At 37.5% G+C, this 19,182-nt stretch overlaps 1 protein-coding gene across 1 annotated transcript; it reads left to right on the forward strand.

Moving 5' to 3' along the window:
* The first annotated feature begins 1,102 nt into the window (after nt 1-1,102).
* On the forward strand, nt 1,103-14,707 carry LOC136282305 (tetratricopeptide repeat protein 28-like). Its single transcript, XM_066169784.1, has 5 exons — nt 1,103-1,205; nt 4,125-4,280; nt 4,567-4,644; nt 5,863-5,930; nt 10,355-14,707. Exons 2-5 carry the CDS (start codon nt 4,211-4,213, stop codon nt 14,330-14,332), a joined length of 4,194 nt encoding a protein of 1,397 aa, XP_066025881.1. The 5' UTR covers nt 1,103-1,205; nt 4,125-4,210; the 3' UTR covers nt 14,333-14,707.
* Nucleotides 14,708-19,182: the final 4,475 nt, after the last annotated feature.

The following is a 19,182-nucleotide window of genomic DNA, read 5'->3' on the forward strand; positions in this document are numbered from 1 at the left end:
CTGCAAACTTAGCTGCTGTTTGTATTTTTTTTTCCTGGGCTCACAATGAGTTTGCCTTGAATGAGGTTGTCTACAAGAACCTTGACCATTTTGTATCTGGATTCCATGACATCTGAATTTGAAAAAAAAATTTAAATGTATATATATATCTATATATATATATATATATATATATATATATATATATATATATATATTTAAAGCTCAGACCAGGCCTTTAAGATGGCTATGAGGAAAAGGGCATTCATTGGATTCTCAAATTGAGAAATCTCTGTTATATTGAGTGACTTTTATATTGGAGTTAGTACATCTCTCGCATAGATTTTACTAAAAAAGGGCTGAATACATTATTTTGTTTTTACTAAGGAGGGCTTCTTTATGCAATAAGGTTTGTTTAATAACAGTTCTTATTATGATTCTTGAATGTTCCCAAACGTGACTAGAAAAATCTTGAAACCTTACTGATAGGTTTATTTCATTGTAAAGCATAAGCTTAAGAAACTGCGGCATGCAAGTAACCGATTCGATTCTCAGAATTATTCTAGTTTCAGTTGCGCCGAGCGTTATGTAAGCTTAATTCAACCCGCTACATCTATTCTTTCATAAGATTTTGATCACGTAACGAATATCGCAATTTTTACTCACCACAAACTTTCAAAATCGTAGCTTTACAGATGGCCACTCGACCCTTGTTTGTACCAGTCAGTATGTCAACTGTTGTCCCTTCTTTTAACTCCACGGCGCCAACGACTTTCTTTTCTTTTACAACACTCACGCTGTTCTCGTTTTCCCATTAAACCACAATAAAAGCTATCTTTAGAAATGTTATATTAAGCAAAATAGTTGATAAAAGCGATCAACCGATGAAAAGTACATTCAAAGATGAGCGCCAAATGGAGTCTTCTTTGTTTCCGATCACGGGCATGATCACGTGGGTCTTTTAGGACTTGTCATTGGCTAGCAAAGTGAATCAGCTGGCTTGCCGATTGCAGTGTTAAGAGAAGCGCAAAACTTTATTTTGACTTCTCTGACCGGTTCTCTGCTTCTAGACGATGGATACCTTGGTGATATAAATAATGATGTGAGCTCACTCTATGTGGAAATAATCGACAAGAATCGATCGTATTAGAAATGCACGATTTGTGGCCGAAAGTTGTCGAAGAAACAAAGACTCGAAACTCACTTGAGTTGTGTTCATGGCAAAGGTGAGAAATAACACAAGCCAATCACAGTTTTGAATGCGACTACAAATCGCCTTTTACCCTCATATTTATAAAATAACACAAGCCAATCACAGTTTTGAATGCGACTACAAATCGCCTTTTACCCTCATATTTATAAAAGAAGGATACCACATTAGGAAGTATAAGAGACACATAGATGATCCCAGTGTACCAGTACCTAAATCTACAAAGCTTGACCGTAGCAAGCGTTCAGCAACACGTTCCAACACCGCCATCTTGATTCCTCAGTCAGTCGTTTCCACTGAACTTAAAGCAGTAGTGACAACAGAGTAGAGTACGTCTTACAAAGGAGAAACATTTGTACAAGAGACAGAAGTAACTATATGCGATTACAGAGGTGCGTTGGAACTCTGGTCCACAAATAGTTATGCACTGTCGAAGTGTAAAACAATTTTGTTGATAGCTGACAGACAGAGAAGAACAACAAGTAAACTTTAGAGCTGTTATTATTGAAGTGTGACTTGCACTTTTCACCAAAAACAAAAAGATGTAATATTTTTCGGGAGATCCAGTGATTGGGACATTTAAGAAATTAAGTTATGAAAGGAAACTTGGTTGGTACTTCTCACTACTAACAAGTCTTGTTGACAAATATTTTCAGATAAGAGTTTCAAATAAAGTAAATTGAAGACGTCATTTAAAAGGCGTTTTTTCTCAAAGGGAACATTGACTACCTCTGTCTTTTCTGCATGCCAAATGTTTGCAAAGTGTGTGGATGATCCACAAGTATTGGAACTCTTACAAAAATGTTTTGTAAGAATAAAAACAGCAAAACAAATTACAGCAATTAGTCACGAAAACAGAGCAAAAAACTGATAAAAAAACAGCAACAACAATCATGAAAAAAGAAAGGTTAATTAGGTGTTGAATTTGTTTGTCTAATGCATGAAATTTCTACTAAAAATATTGTCAAAAAAAAGTCTCTGACAGTGTTTGAGGGAATTGAGCTTGACTGTTCCAAGGTTATTTAACAAAGGCAACCAGTAATATAGGTTAGGGAAGTAACTTATGTTCATAACTAACAAAGTTCTTTAAGTATAGATAACAATGTAATTATTGTTAATTATTGTAGAAGTTGTGTACCAAGGAACAGCTAATGAATGTTTGATGATTTTGGCACATCAGTGAACATGAGACATTAATTTTCATCACAATAAAAATATTTTTTGATCATGGAATCCAAAAGTCCTTTGAGGTTAGAAAGCAAATCTGTGATATGAGCACATTGGATTAATTAGCAATTTCCATTTAACATAACTGACAGCTGGTTCATGAGAAAATCCATATTAATGTAAAGATTTACTAAAACTTAGTTTGAATAATAAATTTTATGATCTTTAAGTTATAAACATCTACATGTATGTTTATCTCTTGGTAAGTTTTGTATAGCATACCTTTTATTGAGCCAAAGTTTTAAGCCTCTGAAATTAGTCCTTTTCTTAAAACCTTCACATTCAAGGTATTGAGAATTTCTTAGAATTTATGTGGACCTCAGGGTATTAAAATTGCCTCAAATTCAATTACCAGAAATTCCCATGAGTTCCACACTTCTTGAATCATAGGTAGTTTGTAAAGCTGAGAATTCCTAGGAATTCCAAGGGATTCCATGTCCTCACAAAACTGGAGTCTTCCTTTCCCAGAAATCCCCAGTAATTCCAAGCTTTTTAAATCAGGGTAAATTTGCATAGTTGGGAATTTTTGAGAATTCCTAGGAATTCCTAGGAATTCCCAGAAAACTGGAAATTCAGTTTGCAAGGGTAATTTGCATAATTGAGAATTTTTTAGAATTCCTAGGAATTCCCAGAAAACTGGGAATTTTTTTTTGGTACATAAAAATTGGGTGGAACATTTGAACATATATTTGGCAGGAGGCTGATAGGAATTTTGGGAAACCAATCTCCAAAAGTTTAAATGCCCAGGGATTTGCTTCAAATTAAGTGATGTATAATTCTCTTCATTAACTATTATTACCACTGTGTGTTGTCACCCACATTATTAGCATGATCATCATAACTACTAATCTCATATTCTTTATAATAATTCTAATCGTCTATTAATTTTGTCTATAAGTAAAATATTGCTTCTGGTTTTTATGATTGCACCATTTGGATCTTATTGACTCATTAACTATTTGCAGTAGATGTAATTAAAGCAGTAGATTCTTTTACGCTTATAATTATGCCGACTCTCTCTGATTATCAGGGAGTCTCACAGACACAGAATGAGACTCTAGGTCTCCCATATGGGTCATTAAACCTTCAAAAGGAAGGAGGATGTGGGTCACTTCCTCACAGAAACATAACATTTGAACTCCAGATTTCCCACATCCAATGTTAATATGGTTATCTTAGGGTTCATCATCAATGTTAATTTTCTTGATTGCACTTTGATTGTTTCAAAGTAGGAATTACACTTTCTTCTAAAAAACAACCACAAAAGCAACTGAGTCTAATTGGTTGAGCTTTCAACCAAAAAAAGTCTCCCATAAATTAACTGAGTGGGGTTTGTCCTGTGAGGGGGAAGGGGGGGGGGGTGTGTGCAGAAGTCATTTTAGGGATTACTGGTACACTTTCTCCTTAACTTACAACCACAACAGTAACTGGGTCTGATTGGTTAAGCTTTCATTGAAAAAGTCTCCTATAAATTAACTGAGTGGGGTAATTGTTCCGGGTAGGGGGGAGGGAGGGTTTGCAGAAGTCATTAAAGGTTTCCAAGGGATGGGTCAAGTCAGGCAGGTGCAAAAGTTGCAGCTGGCACAAAAGGAAAAATCTGCAGATTTTAAATCTCCAAATCTTGACGAGTCTGTTTATACTCTTATTAATTAACTACAACCACAGACTTTCACACAAATTAATTTTTATTTTTTCTTTGCGGTCACAGCTGATGTTTATAGGTATCAGGGTAATGAGGCCTTCAAGAAAGGAGATTTCATCAATGCTATTCATTTTTACACTGAAGGAATTAAAATGAACTGCAATGAGAAAGAACTGAGGGCCAAACTGTACAACAACAGGGCTATTGCACATTCTAAACTTGGTAAGATGATGAGAGCTTTAATATGCATTTTTTTACTCTTTTGAAGCTAAGGGCTGTCAGTAGTAGTTTTCCGAAAAAGGTGATAATTTGGAATGCAATATTATGTGCAAAAGGAAATTCATCAGAAAATATCTCTGTGCCTTACATTGGCCTCTCAAACATACAAAGAAGTAACCTCTTACCCCATATATCAAAGAGCATCACAAGTTTTTTCCTAGAATTAATGTAAAGGTGGTGTGTTTGCTATATGTACAGCTAGTTAGAGATATTTATTTTTACAAAAAAGGAAATCACCAGGATTCACTAAGGGATGCAGAAGCAGCCATTGAGTTAAATCCAACTTTCCTCAAGGCAATTGTGAGAGGTTAGATATGTTAGCTGTGCAATAATAATAATAATAATAATAATAATAATAATAATAATAATTAATAATAATAATAATAATTAATAATAATAATAAAGAACTCAACACTCTAAGGTTAAATGAAGTTGAAACTTGACTCAATTGACTTTAATTAAGAGGTCGAGACCACCCTGATGTACATTTGAATCCAGCTCTTGACTGCTGTCCATGACTTTCCATTATGATAAGAATATTATTTTGAGTTGGATGAAGAACTCAATGCATAATGCAAAGAGTATCAGCATGAGTATCTTAGTTTCCCTTTTGCTAGATTTGTGAGTTAGTGGTGTCAGATATTTTTAGTCACTATCTAGCTGTTTTGAAAAGAAGTAAGGACTTAACTCAAACTGTAAGGAAAATTTCCTCATTCGTCAAGTATAGTTCAACTTCAAGTGCCATAATACTTGTAATAATAATTTAGCTAAAGATATGATATGATCATGGGTAAATTTTTTTCTTTGCGAACTTTAAACCTATAGTTTGAGTCACTTCCTAGCAAGCAATTATCAACTGATTGAGTAAATCCAATATGGTAACTAAAACCAAAGGGAAACTACAATTTAAGTGTCAAATAAAATGTTTTAATTTGTACTTTGATTGAAATTTAAATTTAACCTAGTTCTAAAAAGGTTAAATAAAAAACGTACCATTATAAAAATAAAAAAATGAGTTCTATGTTTCCGTTTTCGCATTGCATGTCCTATATTCTATCTATATCTCTTATTGATTTTGTGGGAATTGTCAGTCCCAATTTGGATGTTCTTAGAAGTTTCAATTATCCATAGCTAATCTGACTGAAACCTAATAGGGCCTGTTTATTCTTTTTCTTTTAGTTTTTATGTATTTTTTTTCCTGTGGTCTGTAATGATTTAGCTTTCAATGGTTTCCAGTTCTTTTCTTGGAATTGAGCTACAGTAATGATATATGAATGAAAGTGATCCTCGCAGTAATGCACACTACTTGAGCAGTAGTGAAAATAAGGCCTGAAAAAAACATTCAGGCCTGTACGGGATACGTATAGGCCTGAATGTTTTTTTCAGGCCTTATTTTCACTACTGCTCAAGTAGTGTGCATTACTGCGAGGATCACTTTCATTCAAGTCTTATCTGCAGTTCAAATATATAACTTTCATATATTCTTAGCCAGTAATGATATGCTTATTTGTGTTGTTGCTTACAGGAGCCATTGCTTGTGTTGAACTGAAGAGATTTGAAGAAGCAATCACTTGGTGTGATAAGGGATTAGCTGTATCCTTAGTTAAAGGAATTTTTAATTTTTAATCATGGGTATAATAAAAATATTTCATAATTTGACATTTTTAGTGGGAAAATACAAAGGGTTTTTAAGTGTCGCTCTCGCTAAGAGAGGTCCTCTCGACTCTCCGTCGGAAAAAAAGTTTTCTTTTATTTTTTGCCCATGAAAAGTGTTTAGGACATATGTTTCAAAAATAGTTTAGCTGTTCTCCAATTCTCTTCTTTTGCATCGCCACAAGCCAAAAATGATTTTTGGCCAGACCACCCCTGTGGACAGCGATCGAAAATGTAAATTTCAAAGATTTTGTCCAGCGCGCAGCGACTGCAACAATGCAGCTCCCGGAGTTCTATCTTGTTACAAGTTACAAGATGTAGTCAGTCAGTTCACAGACAAAATATGGAAACTTCAGCTGAAATATTTTTCATACCAGCGTGATCAGAGGAGACCCTTCTGTTCGACCTTAGGTTGCATATCAAAAATTCACTACTTTGTACGAAAGAATTCTCAAAATGCAGGCGTTAATCGGGCTGAAAAAGCATATCAGTGCATAGTTTATACACCAATGAGGTCACGGATCGAAACAAACCCGCGGGTATATCTCGAGCTTCCATCTACTAACATCTTAAAAACAACGCAAATCCATGTGATTGCTCAATTGCGCTCGTGTCAAAGATCATTTGCATGATTCTGAAAATTGACCAAGATCTCCTTTTGACCGTTCAAACTCCGTTCGTTTATCTTCTACGTTGAGGATTTTAGGTTTTAATAACAACTGAATGGAGAATAGATGTCGAGTTGTCCTAAAATGTTGCGTAAACGTGATCGGTCGTAACGCTTGCGCGCTTGCGTAACTACAAAGTAAGCAAAGGTGATCGGAAGACGCCTTCTCGATAATTTACGTTGAAATATCAGGTCATGAACTACGCACAGTGTGGAGAAAATCAAAATTATAGAATAAAATTTGGCACTCTGGTCATAACAGACATATCGCGTAGCTTAAAAGGGCACAAAAACAAGTTGAAATACGTTACAATGTTTATATTTACAAAACAAAACGCATACACTCTGAAACACGTTACGTTACGTTGCTTAAAAGGGCACAAAAACAAGTTAAATACGTTACATTGTTTATATTTATAAAACAACACGCACACAATCTAAAAAAATTCTTGCAGTTTCTCCCGAGATTTAGTACACGGAACCCGATGAAGTAGCTCTCCTTTCTGCAAATTTGTTTCCATCATTAATGATGTTACGCTCTTATGAACCACAACTGTTTTGAGCGACAAACTCGACATTTCCCTGCGACCATCAAAATCAATTAGACAAACCCGGCTTGATGTATTGCGTCACGTGATTGTGCAAACTTTTCGCTTTGTCATATGACCTGTTTCGCGGGTTCTACAAATTGAAACCAAAATTAGCTAGTGTAACTAATTAGAATCGAAAGTTATTAAAATGGACTGAAGAATTTTACATTTTAATGAGAATTTTATCTTTAAATGCTTACTTGATTCATGGAAAGCAGAGATTGGAGTGGCTTTGGGTATTTCAGCACTGATTTGGAAAAAATAAAACAGTTATTGGTATGTTCTAAACATAAGAACACCTGAGAAGACACTGGAAGTGTAGTTAATAAGAGTATTTTTTAGTATCCAGAGCAAAAAGAAGAATGTGAGGCAGTGAAAGGAGACTGAGTTTTCAACGCCATTTGTCGTAAAAAGCTCAGTGCCAACAGCTTGTTATTAAACTCGCTAAAATTTACCTGGAAGGCATCAACTTTCTTTTGTCGCGAAATTCGTGAATTTTAAAACTTTGAAACAACGTACGATGAATCCTGGAAACTGGAGTTTGAGTCCATTGGCAAACTATGCCAGCTGGTCTCATGAGCAGATCAAGCGCTGACGGAATTTGACAGTTTTTAAATTTTAAGCGGATGCAAAAATCGAGACAAAAATTCGTCATGACACAATTTGTCCTTTTATTTTATCAAGAGAATTCTGGTTTTGTCTGCTAGTGCAGATATCCCAGATAGGCACTTACGAATCAATTTTTAGTTAAATAATAGCCTTCACTCTCGAGAAATTGCAAATACATTACCCATATGATCGGACCACAACTTTAATTTCGAAAACTTCGAAAACATCTCTAGTCAGTCTGACTTTCTTTCAAGTACTTTCACCGCATTTCCAATGTTTCCTAAAGTGTTCGGATGTTTAGAATATACCAATAACTGTTATATTTTTTCCATATCGTGGTCAAAATGACCGGAACGAAACAAAATTAACTTGTACTCGAGGATTTCGCTGGATAGCTGATAGTACTTTAAATGACTCGATACGTCGTCCCGGTAACAGTGGATTTGAACACCCCCGGTCTAAATCCGCTGGCGGTATGGACCCCCCTTTGCAGATTTGGACCCCCCCTCCCCTACCAAACTTTCCTTTTAAGCATCGTTTGTATCATATTTGGTAACTAATTCTATTTGCAAGCTTTTTGCCGATGTTCTTTTCCATCACAACACAACATTCCTTAATAAAGGTAAAGAAAAACAGCCAACATCATTAATGATGGAAACAAATTTGCGGAAAGGAGGGTTAGTTCATCGGGTTCCGTGTACTAAATCTCGGCAGAAACTGCAAGAATTTTTTTAGATTGTGTGCGTGTTGTTTTATAAATATAAACAATGTAACGTATTTAACTTGTTTTTGTGCCCTTTTAAGCAACGTAATATGTCTGTTATGAGACAGGGTGATCTTCTCCACACTGTGCGTAGTTCATGACCTGATATTTCAACGTAAATTATCGAGAAGGCGCCTTCCGATCACCTTTGCTTTCTTTGTAAGTCCCGCAAGCGCGCAAGCGTTACGACCGATCACGTTTACGCAACATTTTAGGACAACTCGACATCTATTCTCCATTCAGTTGTTATTAAAACCTAAAATCCTCAACGTAGAAGATAAACGAACGAAGTTTGAACGGTCAAAAGGAGATCTTGGTCAATTTTCAGAATCATGCGAATGATCTTTGACACGAGCGCAATTGAGCAATCACATGGATTTGCGTTGTTTTTAAGAGATGTTGGTAGATGGAAGCTCGAGATATACCCGCGGGTTTGTTTCAAACTGTGACCACATTGATGTATAAACTGTGCACTGATATGCTTTTTCAGCCCGATTAACGCCTGCATTTTGAGAATTCTTTCGTACAAAGTAGTGAATTTTTGATATGCAAATTAAGGTCGAACAGAAGGGTCTCCTCTGATCACGCTGATATGAAAAATATTTCAGCTTAAGTTTCCATATTTCGTCTGTGAACTAACTGACTACATCCTGTAACATGTAGCAAGATAGAACTCCGGGAGCTGCATTGTTGCAGTCGCTGCGCGCTGGACAAAATCACTTTCAAAACACTTTCGATCGCTGTCCCCGGGGTGGTTTGGCCAAAAATCATTTTTGGCTTTTGCGACGCAAAAAAAGAGAATTGGAGAATAACTGAACAACTAAACTATTTTTAAAACGTATGTCCTCAACACTTTTCATGGGCAAAAACGAGGATCGCTCCTGGCGAGAGCGGCACTTAATTACAATGGGAACTTGTCACCTCAATTACTGATTACCTCATTACTTACTAGTGATATTACTCCTTTCAGCCAATTGGACTTAGTCATACTATCCATGCCATGACATTAGTTTAGTTAAAAGACCAATATTCACCCAGTTTATGCACGGTACATGGGTAGATGATCCCTCTAAAACGAGTCACAAAAAAATAGTTTGGTAATGTTTACTTATATATTATGCTTATTTTCTTCCCTTTAAATTTTTTCCTCTATACTCATCGCATTTTCTTATGGACAAATACACCTTTGAAAGGCATAAATTTGTGATCTAGACTCATTTCTTCCAGTGCTGTAAAACATTTATCTAATGTTAAAGCTATATTAATTTAAAAATCGAGCAAGTGCGGCTTCCCAGTTTTTGGAAACAAGGGATTATATCTAGATATTTTGCGTTAAAATTTGACGTTGCGCACAGAAGAAACTTTTCGTGATATGTAATAACCTACTTTAAGACTGAGTGTCATGTTGATGAAACATCTACCTTTCATGCAGGCCCTTCCAATAGGCCATTTTATAGTTGTGTACTTAGCTGCCAAGCCTTTGATTTGGAGTGAGGCTGAAGGTGACCTTGTTGTGATGGAAACCAGTATCCAGTGAGCATAGTAAAGTAATTTGCATTTGAAAGGTAGCAATGTTTCTACGATAACAAGGTCACCCTTAGCCACACTCCTGTTCAAAGGCTTGGCAACGAAACACAAAACTGTAAAAATGGACTATTATATATCAATATCATATGATCGGAAAAATAATCTTTTTTGTTTTTCCCACATTTTTTAACCTTGACATAAAAAAAAGATTGACAAAAATGATAGGATCTTCTTGTCATTAAGACTTCAGTCTGTCAGTGAAGAGGGTGACAAGTCCATAGAGGAAAAAGATCATATTAGCTATGACCATGGTGGTGCAAGTTCAGGTGATGACACGAAAGTCTTAGACTTCTGTAATCGGGGAGACAAGCATGGGGAGGGTAACACTTATGACAATCTTGGCAATGCTCATTACAGTCTGAATGATTTCAAAAAAGCCATAGAGTACCACAACCTACAACTTAGAAAAGCTAAAGAAATAGGAGACAAGCATGGTGAGGGTGATGCTTATGACAACCTTGGCAGTGCCTACTACTGTCTGAATGATTTCATAAAAGCCATAGAGTACCACGACCTACATCTTAAAATAGCTAAAGAAGTAGGAGACATGGCTGGAGAGGGTAAAGCTTATAGTAATCTTGGCAATGCTTATTTAAGTCTGGGCGATTTCAAAAAAGCCAGAGAGTACCACAACTTACATCTTAGAATAGCTAAAGAAGTAGGAAACAAGCATGGGGAGGGTGTTGCTTATGGCAATCTGGGCAATGCTTATTTTCGTCTGGGTAATTTGAAAAAAGCCCTAGAGTACCACAACCTAAATCTTAACATAGCTAAAGAAGTAGGAAACAAGCATGGTGAGGGTAGTGCTTATGGCGGCCTTGGCAACGCTTACCTCAGTCTGGGTGATTTCATAAAAGCCATCGAGTACCACAACTTATATCTTAAAATAGCTAAAGAAGTAGGAGATAAGCATGGTGAGGGTGTTGCTTATGGCGGCCTTGGCAACGCTTACTTCAGACTGGGTTACGTCATAAAAGCCATTGAGTACTACAACCTACATCTTAGAATAGCTAAAGAAGTAGGAGATAAGCATGGGGAGGGTAACGCTTATTGTAATCTTGGCAATGCTTATTTAAGTCTGGGTGATTTCAAAAAAGCCCTAGAGTACCACAACTTACATCTTAGAATAGCTAAAGAAGTTGGAGACAAGCATGGGGAGGGTACTGCTTATTGCAGTCTGGGCGCTGCTTATTTAAGTCTGGGTGATTTTAAAAAAGCCTTAGAGTACCACAACCTACATCTTAAAATAGCTCAAGAAGTAGGAGACAAGCATGGTGAGGGACATGCTTATGGCGGCCTTGGCAACGCTTACTTCAGTCTGGGTGATTTCATAAAAGCCATTGAGTATAACAACCTACATCTTAAAATAGCTAAAGAAGTAGGAGATAAGCATGGGGAGGGTAGTGCTTATGGTCACCTTGGCATTGTTCATTACAGTCTGGGTTATTTCAAAAAAGCCGTTGAGTACCACAACCTACATCTTAAAATAGCTCAAGAAGTAGGAGACAAGCGTGGGGAGGTTGTTGCTTATGGCGGTCTTGGCAACGCTTACTTCAGACTGGGTTACGTCATAAAAGCCATTGAGTACCACAACCTACATCTTAAAATAGCTCAAGAAGTAGGAGACAAGCGTGGGGAGGGTTACGCTTATGGCAACCTTGGCAATGCTTATTTAAGTCTGGGTGATTTCAAAAAAGCCATAGAGTACCACAACCTACTTCTTAAAATAGCTCAAGAAGTAGGAGACAAGGTTGGGGAGGGTAAAGCTTATGGTAGCCTTGGCAATGCTCATCAGAATTTGGGTGATTTCGAAAAAGCCTTAGAGTACCACAATCTAAATCTTAAAATAGCTAAAGAAGTAGGAGACAAGCATGGGAAGGGTAACGTTTATGGCTCTCTTGGCAATGCTTATTTCAGTCTGGGTGATTTTAAAAAAGCCTTAGAGTACTACAACCTATATCTTAAAATAGCTCAAGAAGTAGGAGACAGGCACCAGGAGGGTAACGCTTATGGCAATCTTGGCAATGCCCATAACAGTCTGAGTGATTTCAAAAAAGGCATAGAGTACCACAATCTACATCTTAAAATAGCTAAAGAAGTAGGAGACAAGCATGGGGAGGGTAGCGCGTATGGCAATCTTGGCAATGATTATTTTAGTCTGGGTGATTTCAAAAAAGCCATGGAGTACCACAACCTACATCTTAAAATAGTCAAAGAAGTAGGAGACAAACATGGGGAGGGTGATGCGTATGGTAACCTTGGCAATGTGTACCGAAAACTTTGGGATTTCAGAATAGCCATAGAGTACCACAACCTACATCTTAAAATAGCTAAAGAAGTCGGTGACAAGCATGGGGAGGGTGTTGCTTATGGCGATCTTGGCATTGCTTATCACAGTCTTGGTGATTTAAGAAAAGCCATAGAGTACTATATTCGACATCTTAATATAGCTAAAGAAGTAGGAGACAAGCATGGGGAGGGTAAGGCTTACGGCAATCTTGGCAGTGTGTATCTAACTCAGGGAGATTTGGTAAAGGCCAACACGTCATATAACGTAATGCTCAAAATTTCCAAAGAGGTCGAAGACAAATCCATGGAGGCAGTGGCCAGCTATTTATTAGGATGCGTTTCTGAGTCGCTGGGTAGACTGCCAAAAGCCGTTGAATATTACCAAGCTAGCATAAACTTATACAATTCCTTAAGAGTACTTCTGAAATCGAAAGATGAGTGGAAAGTAAATTTTCGAAATCAGTATCAAGTGGCATATACTGGTTTGTGGAGAACTCTTGTAGAACAAGGTAAGATAGATGACGCCTTATTTGCTGCTGAGAAAGGACGAGCTCAAGCTCTGACCGACCTCATGGAATCCAGTTTTTGTGATGAAACAAGTCGGTACAAGACAGGCGATGAAGATTTAGCAGTTTTAAGTTACGTTCCATCAAACACCGTCTTTCAGGCAATAAACAAAGCTGATGTCAATCTTTGGGTTGTGTCCAAAGGAAAACAAGTTCAGTTAAGAAAAAATAAACTCAAAAGTTCTGTTTCAGAGAATAGTGGAGCCAGCCATTCTTTTGAGTCGTTCATGCTCGGTTTCTATACACAACTTGGTGTTCGTTCTAATGTGAGATGCGAGAATCGATCTTTGGATGCTTTGAGGGAGGGCCGTTCAAAAGTGGATGAGAAAACTAAAGGAGACAACCCTCAACCTCCCATCCAACAAAACGAATGTTTGAGCACTTTGTATGATACCGTAATGAAGCCGGTGGCTGACCTGGTTCAAGGGGATGAGCTACTCGTTATTCCCGATGGACCCCTGTGGCTCGTTCCTTACGCTGCATTGAAGGATGGTAATTATAGATACATGTGTGAATCGTTCAGAATCCGACTTGCTCCATCGTTGACAAGTCTTAGAGTCATTGCCGATTGCCCAGATGATTATCACAAAAGCAGTGGTGCGTTACTTGTAGGAGATCCGTGGGTAGCCGAGGTTACTAACAGCAAAGGAGAGAAACCCCTCGAGCAGCTTTCGTGTGCTAAAGAAGAAGTAGAAATGATCGGAAAAATTCTGAATATCACGCCAATCACTGGCAGACAGGCCACAAAACGTGAGGTGTTGAAAAGACTCAGTTCCGTTTCCCTAGTTCACTTTGCGGCACACGGATGTATGGAAACTGGCGAAATTGCTCTTACACCTGATCCAGACCGAATATCTGCTGTGCCAACGGAGGAGGATTACATTTTAACAATTGGAGATGTGTTGAATGCTCAACTTCGCGCCAAACTTGTAGTGCTTAGTTGCTGCCACAGCGGTTGGGGCGAGATCAAGGCTGAAGGTGTGGTTGGTATTGCGCGCGCTTTTATGGGTTCTGGTGCTCGGTCTGTTGTGGTGTCTCTGTGGGCGATTGATGACGTGGCTACTCTCGAGTTCATGAAATGCTTTTATCAACACCTTGCAGAAGGTAAACCTGCAAGCGAGTCCCTGAACCTGGCAATGAAAAGCCTCAGAGAATCAGAAACGTTCTGCGACATTAAATACTGGGCGCCCTTTTTGCTGATTGGAGATGACGTCACTCTTGACTTCATGGCAAAGGAAAGAGAAAATTTGAATATAAAATCACACAAATGAAAAATTGTTTTTTGTTTTCATCTCAAAAAGAATGAGACAGGAACTTGGAAGATTTAAACGTTTATCTAATTTGGCAATTTTACTTTTTGTTAAATGGAACCTGTGATGTGTAACGTTACTTTGGCGAAGAAATAAAAACAGAGTATTTAATGGTAGTTTGATCAGTGGAATTGTCTTTTTGTGTTACCTTTTTAAATTTAAATCTTTGCGAAGAGAACAAAATGAGTAAGGCTTCTGTGAGGAATGCCTACAGTAGTTGAAGGCGATTACGAGGTTTTCGGTTTTCCCCAAAATGACACTCAGCTCTATTCATGTATCACAATCAGTTGTATGGAAAACGATTTAAAGGTTTTTCTCTTGTACATAACCAGGAGCTTGTCCACCGGGTCCTAATTACCGTTTTACTCTAAGATTTTGATTAGCAAAGAAACAGTTCGTCATTTGCCAAAGCTGGCGAAATTTTAATTTATAGAACTTTGAATTGCAAAATTTGCAGTAATATATTCATTAAACTTAGTTGATTTTTCTACGTTATGAATTACTTTGTTACAACTTGCGATTATCTTCACAAGAAAAATTGATTATTTTTTTCAATTCATTTTAATGCAATGTAATTCTATCAGAGCCAAGATTGCCACTCCAAGCTTAATTTAAAGAATTAATCATCAGAGATGATGTTATTGAATTTACTGACCATATGTTAGAGATATAAGACCTACTTTTATGGGTGTAGCCAGCCTTTAGTCCCGTAGGCCCGGCCTTCAATTGTTTTCCGCCCGCTTGGCTTCTATATTATGACTCTTGCAAATATTGAAACTATAATTGAAATGTCAATTATTTCAGCAAGTCAAAAAGCTGGTTACGTTCGTTTCAAAGAACCACGACTGAGAGGTTAAAATTTGTCCAGAGTTTACTGTAACTAAAGTTTCTGTAGCTATGACTTATAATGTATGTGACGCAGAATTTGTTGTTTCTAGTAGGAAAATGTTTAGGCCAATGAATTCGAGAAGGAGTTCAAATAAGCCATGTAGTTCTCGATGGGATCTATTTTGGGGAAAAGGTTCATGAATAATATATTTGAAAAGGTTCAGGGCTTCAGGGTAGAATTTTCAATTTTTGAAAATACGCTGTTCAAATTTTTTTATTTCTCTAAATTTACCTAAGTAGAATTTGAAGATTCCCGATAATATCTTTCTTAGATTTAAGAATTTATACTTAATAGGTAATCAGAGTACGCTTTGTAATTAGGACCTGTTTTGTGGTCAAAAGTTTAAGAGACTGTATCACAGCTGTTTTAGAAGAGAGTTTTGTAAAATCAATCTTAATTTTGCAGATTTTCTTAACTACCATTGGTATATGCTGGTATAAAATGTAAAGTTAACCTCGCACATGGTTGAATATAATGTAACGTAGGATTTTAAAAACAAGCTGGGACAGTTTTAACTTAGCATGCTTTATACAATGTCAGTGTATTTCGTGTGAAGTGTTTTGATGCTATTTTTATTTACAGTTGAAAATAATTGCTCATTTACCTTAGTTTAATTAACTCATCAACTCCCAAGTTCTGAGGAAAAATTCTCCCAAGAGATAAGAATGTTTCTTTGTTCCTTCACTCCGAGGATTTAATGTTACATCACGTTTATATCAAAAAATTATCCTCCAGCTTAGATTTTCTCTAATTCTTACTGACACCATATTTTTCGGTGTATTAAATACTGTGAGGAGAATTTAAATTATAATCAGTCTTGGGAGTAAACGGGTTCATTTTAGTGTCTCCGTTTAGCGCGTATTTTACTTAATGCCTTTGACAATTTAATGCAGTTTCTATTGTACCTTTTTATTTACTTCTTTGAGTAAAAGAAATATACAGTGTATAAAATACAAAAACCGCGTTAATATTCATTGTCTGTCTCCATATTCTAAGGATTCACGTGAGATGCAGAGAGAACAGATCCTTTGGGGACTTCAATGCTTGTTTTCACCCGCGCGCACCAAGTTGATAATGTGTGCAGCTGACAGTGACTAACATTTCACGTTTCAAGCCCCCACCCACTCAACAATTGTGCGTCGTCTCTTTGATTGTATCTCTTCCACTGTCTGTTGTTCTCCATATTGTCACACGGTTTTGAACGCCGACGGACGTGTTCATACTTTTGCGCCTTCTTTACCTTTTTCTTTACACAAATTTTTACATCTTTTCACATTTGCGCGTCCCTTTTTACTGCTTCCTTTTGTTCCTTCCCTTTTTTTCATCGTAATTTTTCTTTATTCCCATCTTTACGCGCACTTCTCTCATCGCCCTCAACTTTATTCTTCTGCGGGCTTCATTAGACGCGACTATCTCCTTGTCTGTTTTAGTTTTCATTCGTCTGAATCCTCGTGCAACGTCATGCTTCTTACAACTCATATACCTCCTTACTCCCCCACAGTAGTTTTTATCATGTTTATTTTATCCACTTTAGGATGGTGTCCTCTTAATGTCATCCCTAGTAAAAATCTCAGTTTTCCTTTCGACTGATTCCCAGTCCACAGGGTCTCTCACTTTTAACTCTCACGTGCCAGTGCTTGCTCTCCTCAGTCCTCTCATCATAGTAGCAGTTATAAAGCGGAAGAGCTCCCTCTAAGTTTCGGCGACATAATCAGTGCATTTTGTTGGAAACGAGTCCTTCAATGTCCAAATTAAGGCTTCTTCTATCATCTGATTGGGAATGGGTCAAACTCTCGCCCACGGTTCACCTACATTGCGAATTCAAGAGGGCGGCAGGCCAATCCAAAGACTCCACAGAGTCGCTAGCCGCCATCTCGGATTTAGGCTCAGAGGAGATCCTGGAAAAGAGTTTTGACAAAACAATAATTTAGAAAAGATAAGTTACTATTAATAGTGCTTAGAGAGATAGTCGATAACAACTTTAAAGATTCATTATGAGCAAGCACGTTCCGTCGATCATTCGACTCCATGTCTCCCAACATCGTAAAATAAATTCCTCGAATACACACGCCTATATGCCCCTCTCCCCTCTCCCCCCTCCCTTCATTAACACTAGACATCCCTCTACTGCAACTTTTATCATTATACAGCACAGTACAACATTATACCCCTGACTAGCACTATAAATCTGTTCGCGGACATTGCCTGTTCTGAGATGCAAAAACTGAGACCTTCGAGGGACAGACAATGTCCAAGAACAAATATCCGTACATATTTTTGCGCAAAATAGAGGCTATTGTGTTTTTTATCCTTCAAATATTTTGCAACGTACTTGGAAAATGTTTACGAATAGCTTACTGAATTGAATGACTAAAGGGGGTAATAAAGAGCGTTAGCCCTTCGTCAGAGCGATCGCAGAGTGCCAACGCTCGAAACGTGAGCTTTCAATTTACGTAATCAACTCCCATCTTGCCAGTTACACAAAGAAATCAAGAGACTGAGCAATACTCACAACAAGACACGCACACACACACACACACACACATACGCACCTTTGGCAACTTGTGAGGACTGTGTTTACACACAGCGCTTGCGGGGACCCCCCCTTCTGCTGGCAGTATCAAAGCAAAAACTACGATGTTTGATAGCTTGTTTGCCTTACTCTTTATACACTTGATTAGAATTGAAGAAATTTCAATTTTTCTTGTGGGGACTTCCTTATGGGGACCTGTCCATTACTCAACTTTGCCTACTTGTGGGTACTACTTTTAATATAAGACTTGTGAGGACATACTTACCTAACTTGTGGGGTCTCTGTTTCCACACCCCTCTTATGAGGACCACCTCTCCTTTTGCTGGAGAAGGCGAAGAAGTTTTGCTGAAGGCCTGGTACTTTCCTACAGCCGAAGAAAACCCTCGTGATTAAATACTAATAATGAAGGCCTGTTAGCGTAATCGCCTTTGCAGTCGTTGTTTGGTCTTGCAATGGGAGAGAGATTGCACTGCGTGGCGAGACTAAACAACGGCTGCGACGGAGACTACCGCAAGTGTGACACCAATGCAGTTTAGTGTTGCTTAAAACTATTCAGACACCAGTGACAATAGACCAGAAAAACACCTGTGTCTAAATTCATTTCAGATAAATTGGATGGGTCTTTTTTGCTCTCCATTGAAAGAAATTTTTGTCGGAATCTTTTGAAGTTAATACTTTTTCTCTTTTTACAAAAATGAAAACGTCAGTCACTTAGTGTCCCACCTGAACTTATCCATCCAAAGAAATAACTTTTGCACGCATAGCATGCCTACAATGAAGGATGACTGCGACTTAAGGAAGCCCAACTGAAAAAATCTCAAAGGTGACCCTTCAATTTGGGATAAAATACTCTTTGCAAGAAAGACCTAATCTTTATCTTTCAAATTCGAAACTCAAACCTGCGGGTATCTTTCTGTGAAGAAGGCAAGAGACAGTTGATATAACTCGAATCCTGTAATGTTTACAACAAAAGTCCAACGGTCACGCTTTAAATAACACCAACTCGACAGTAATAATTTTAGGAAAAGGGCACAAAAATATTTATTGTAAAAGCTTTCTGAATTCGGCTTCTTTGATTAAGAGATGGCTTTTCAGTTTGGTGTATGAAAAACCCATGATAGTGGCCAACTGGAGGAAAGGCAATACTTGACAAATACAAGTTGAGCACTACAATGGGTTCCATTTTGGTAACACACCCTTTTTTTTAACGTCTAATTTGGGGGCTGAGGTTGAACGTTCTTTTTTATGTAATTTGAGTCTGAAAACTTTCTTAAGATGTTCTGAAACTTTTATTATTACGGACTAAATTCGACCACAATCTGAGTTGTTCTTCAGTTTATCGTACATCAATGAAAACCGCATTCTTAAGTATTTGAGTTTATTGTCCTG

The sequence above is a fragment of the Pocillopora verrucosa genome, chromosome 7 (genome assembly GCF_036669915.1).
Source record: "Pocillopora verrucosa isolate sample1 chromosome 7, ASM3666991v2, whole genome shotgun sequence".
Taxonomy (NCBI): Eukaryota; Metazoa; Cnidaria; class Anthozoa; order Scleractinia; family Pocilloporidae; genus Pocillopora; species Pocillopora verrucosa.

Coding starts and splice junctions, on each gene's coding strand:
- LOC136282305 (XM_066169784.1), top strand. CDS start 4,211: ATGAACTGCAATGAGAAAGAACTGAGGGCCAAACTGTACAACAACAGG. Junction 4,281..4,566: donor TATTGCACATTCTAAACTTG/GTAAGATGATGA, acceptor TTTACAAAAAAG/GAAATCACCAGGATTCACTA. Junction 5,931..10,354: donor GGTGTGATAAGGGATTAGCT/GTATCCTTAGTT, acceptor CATAAAAAAAAG/ATTGACAAAAATGATAGGAT.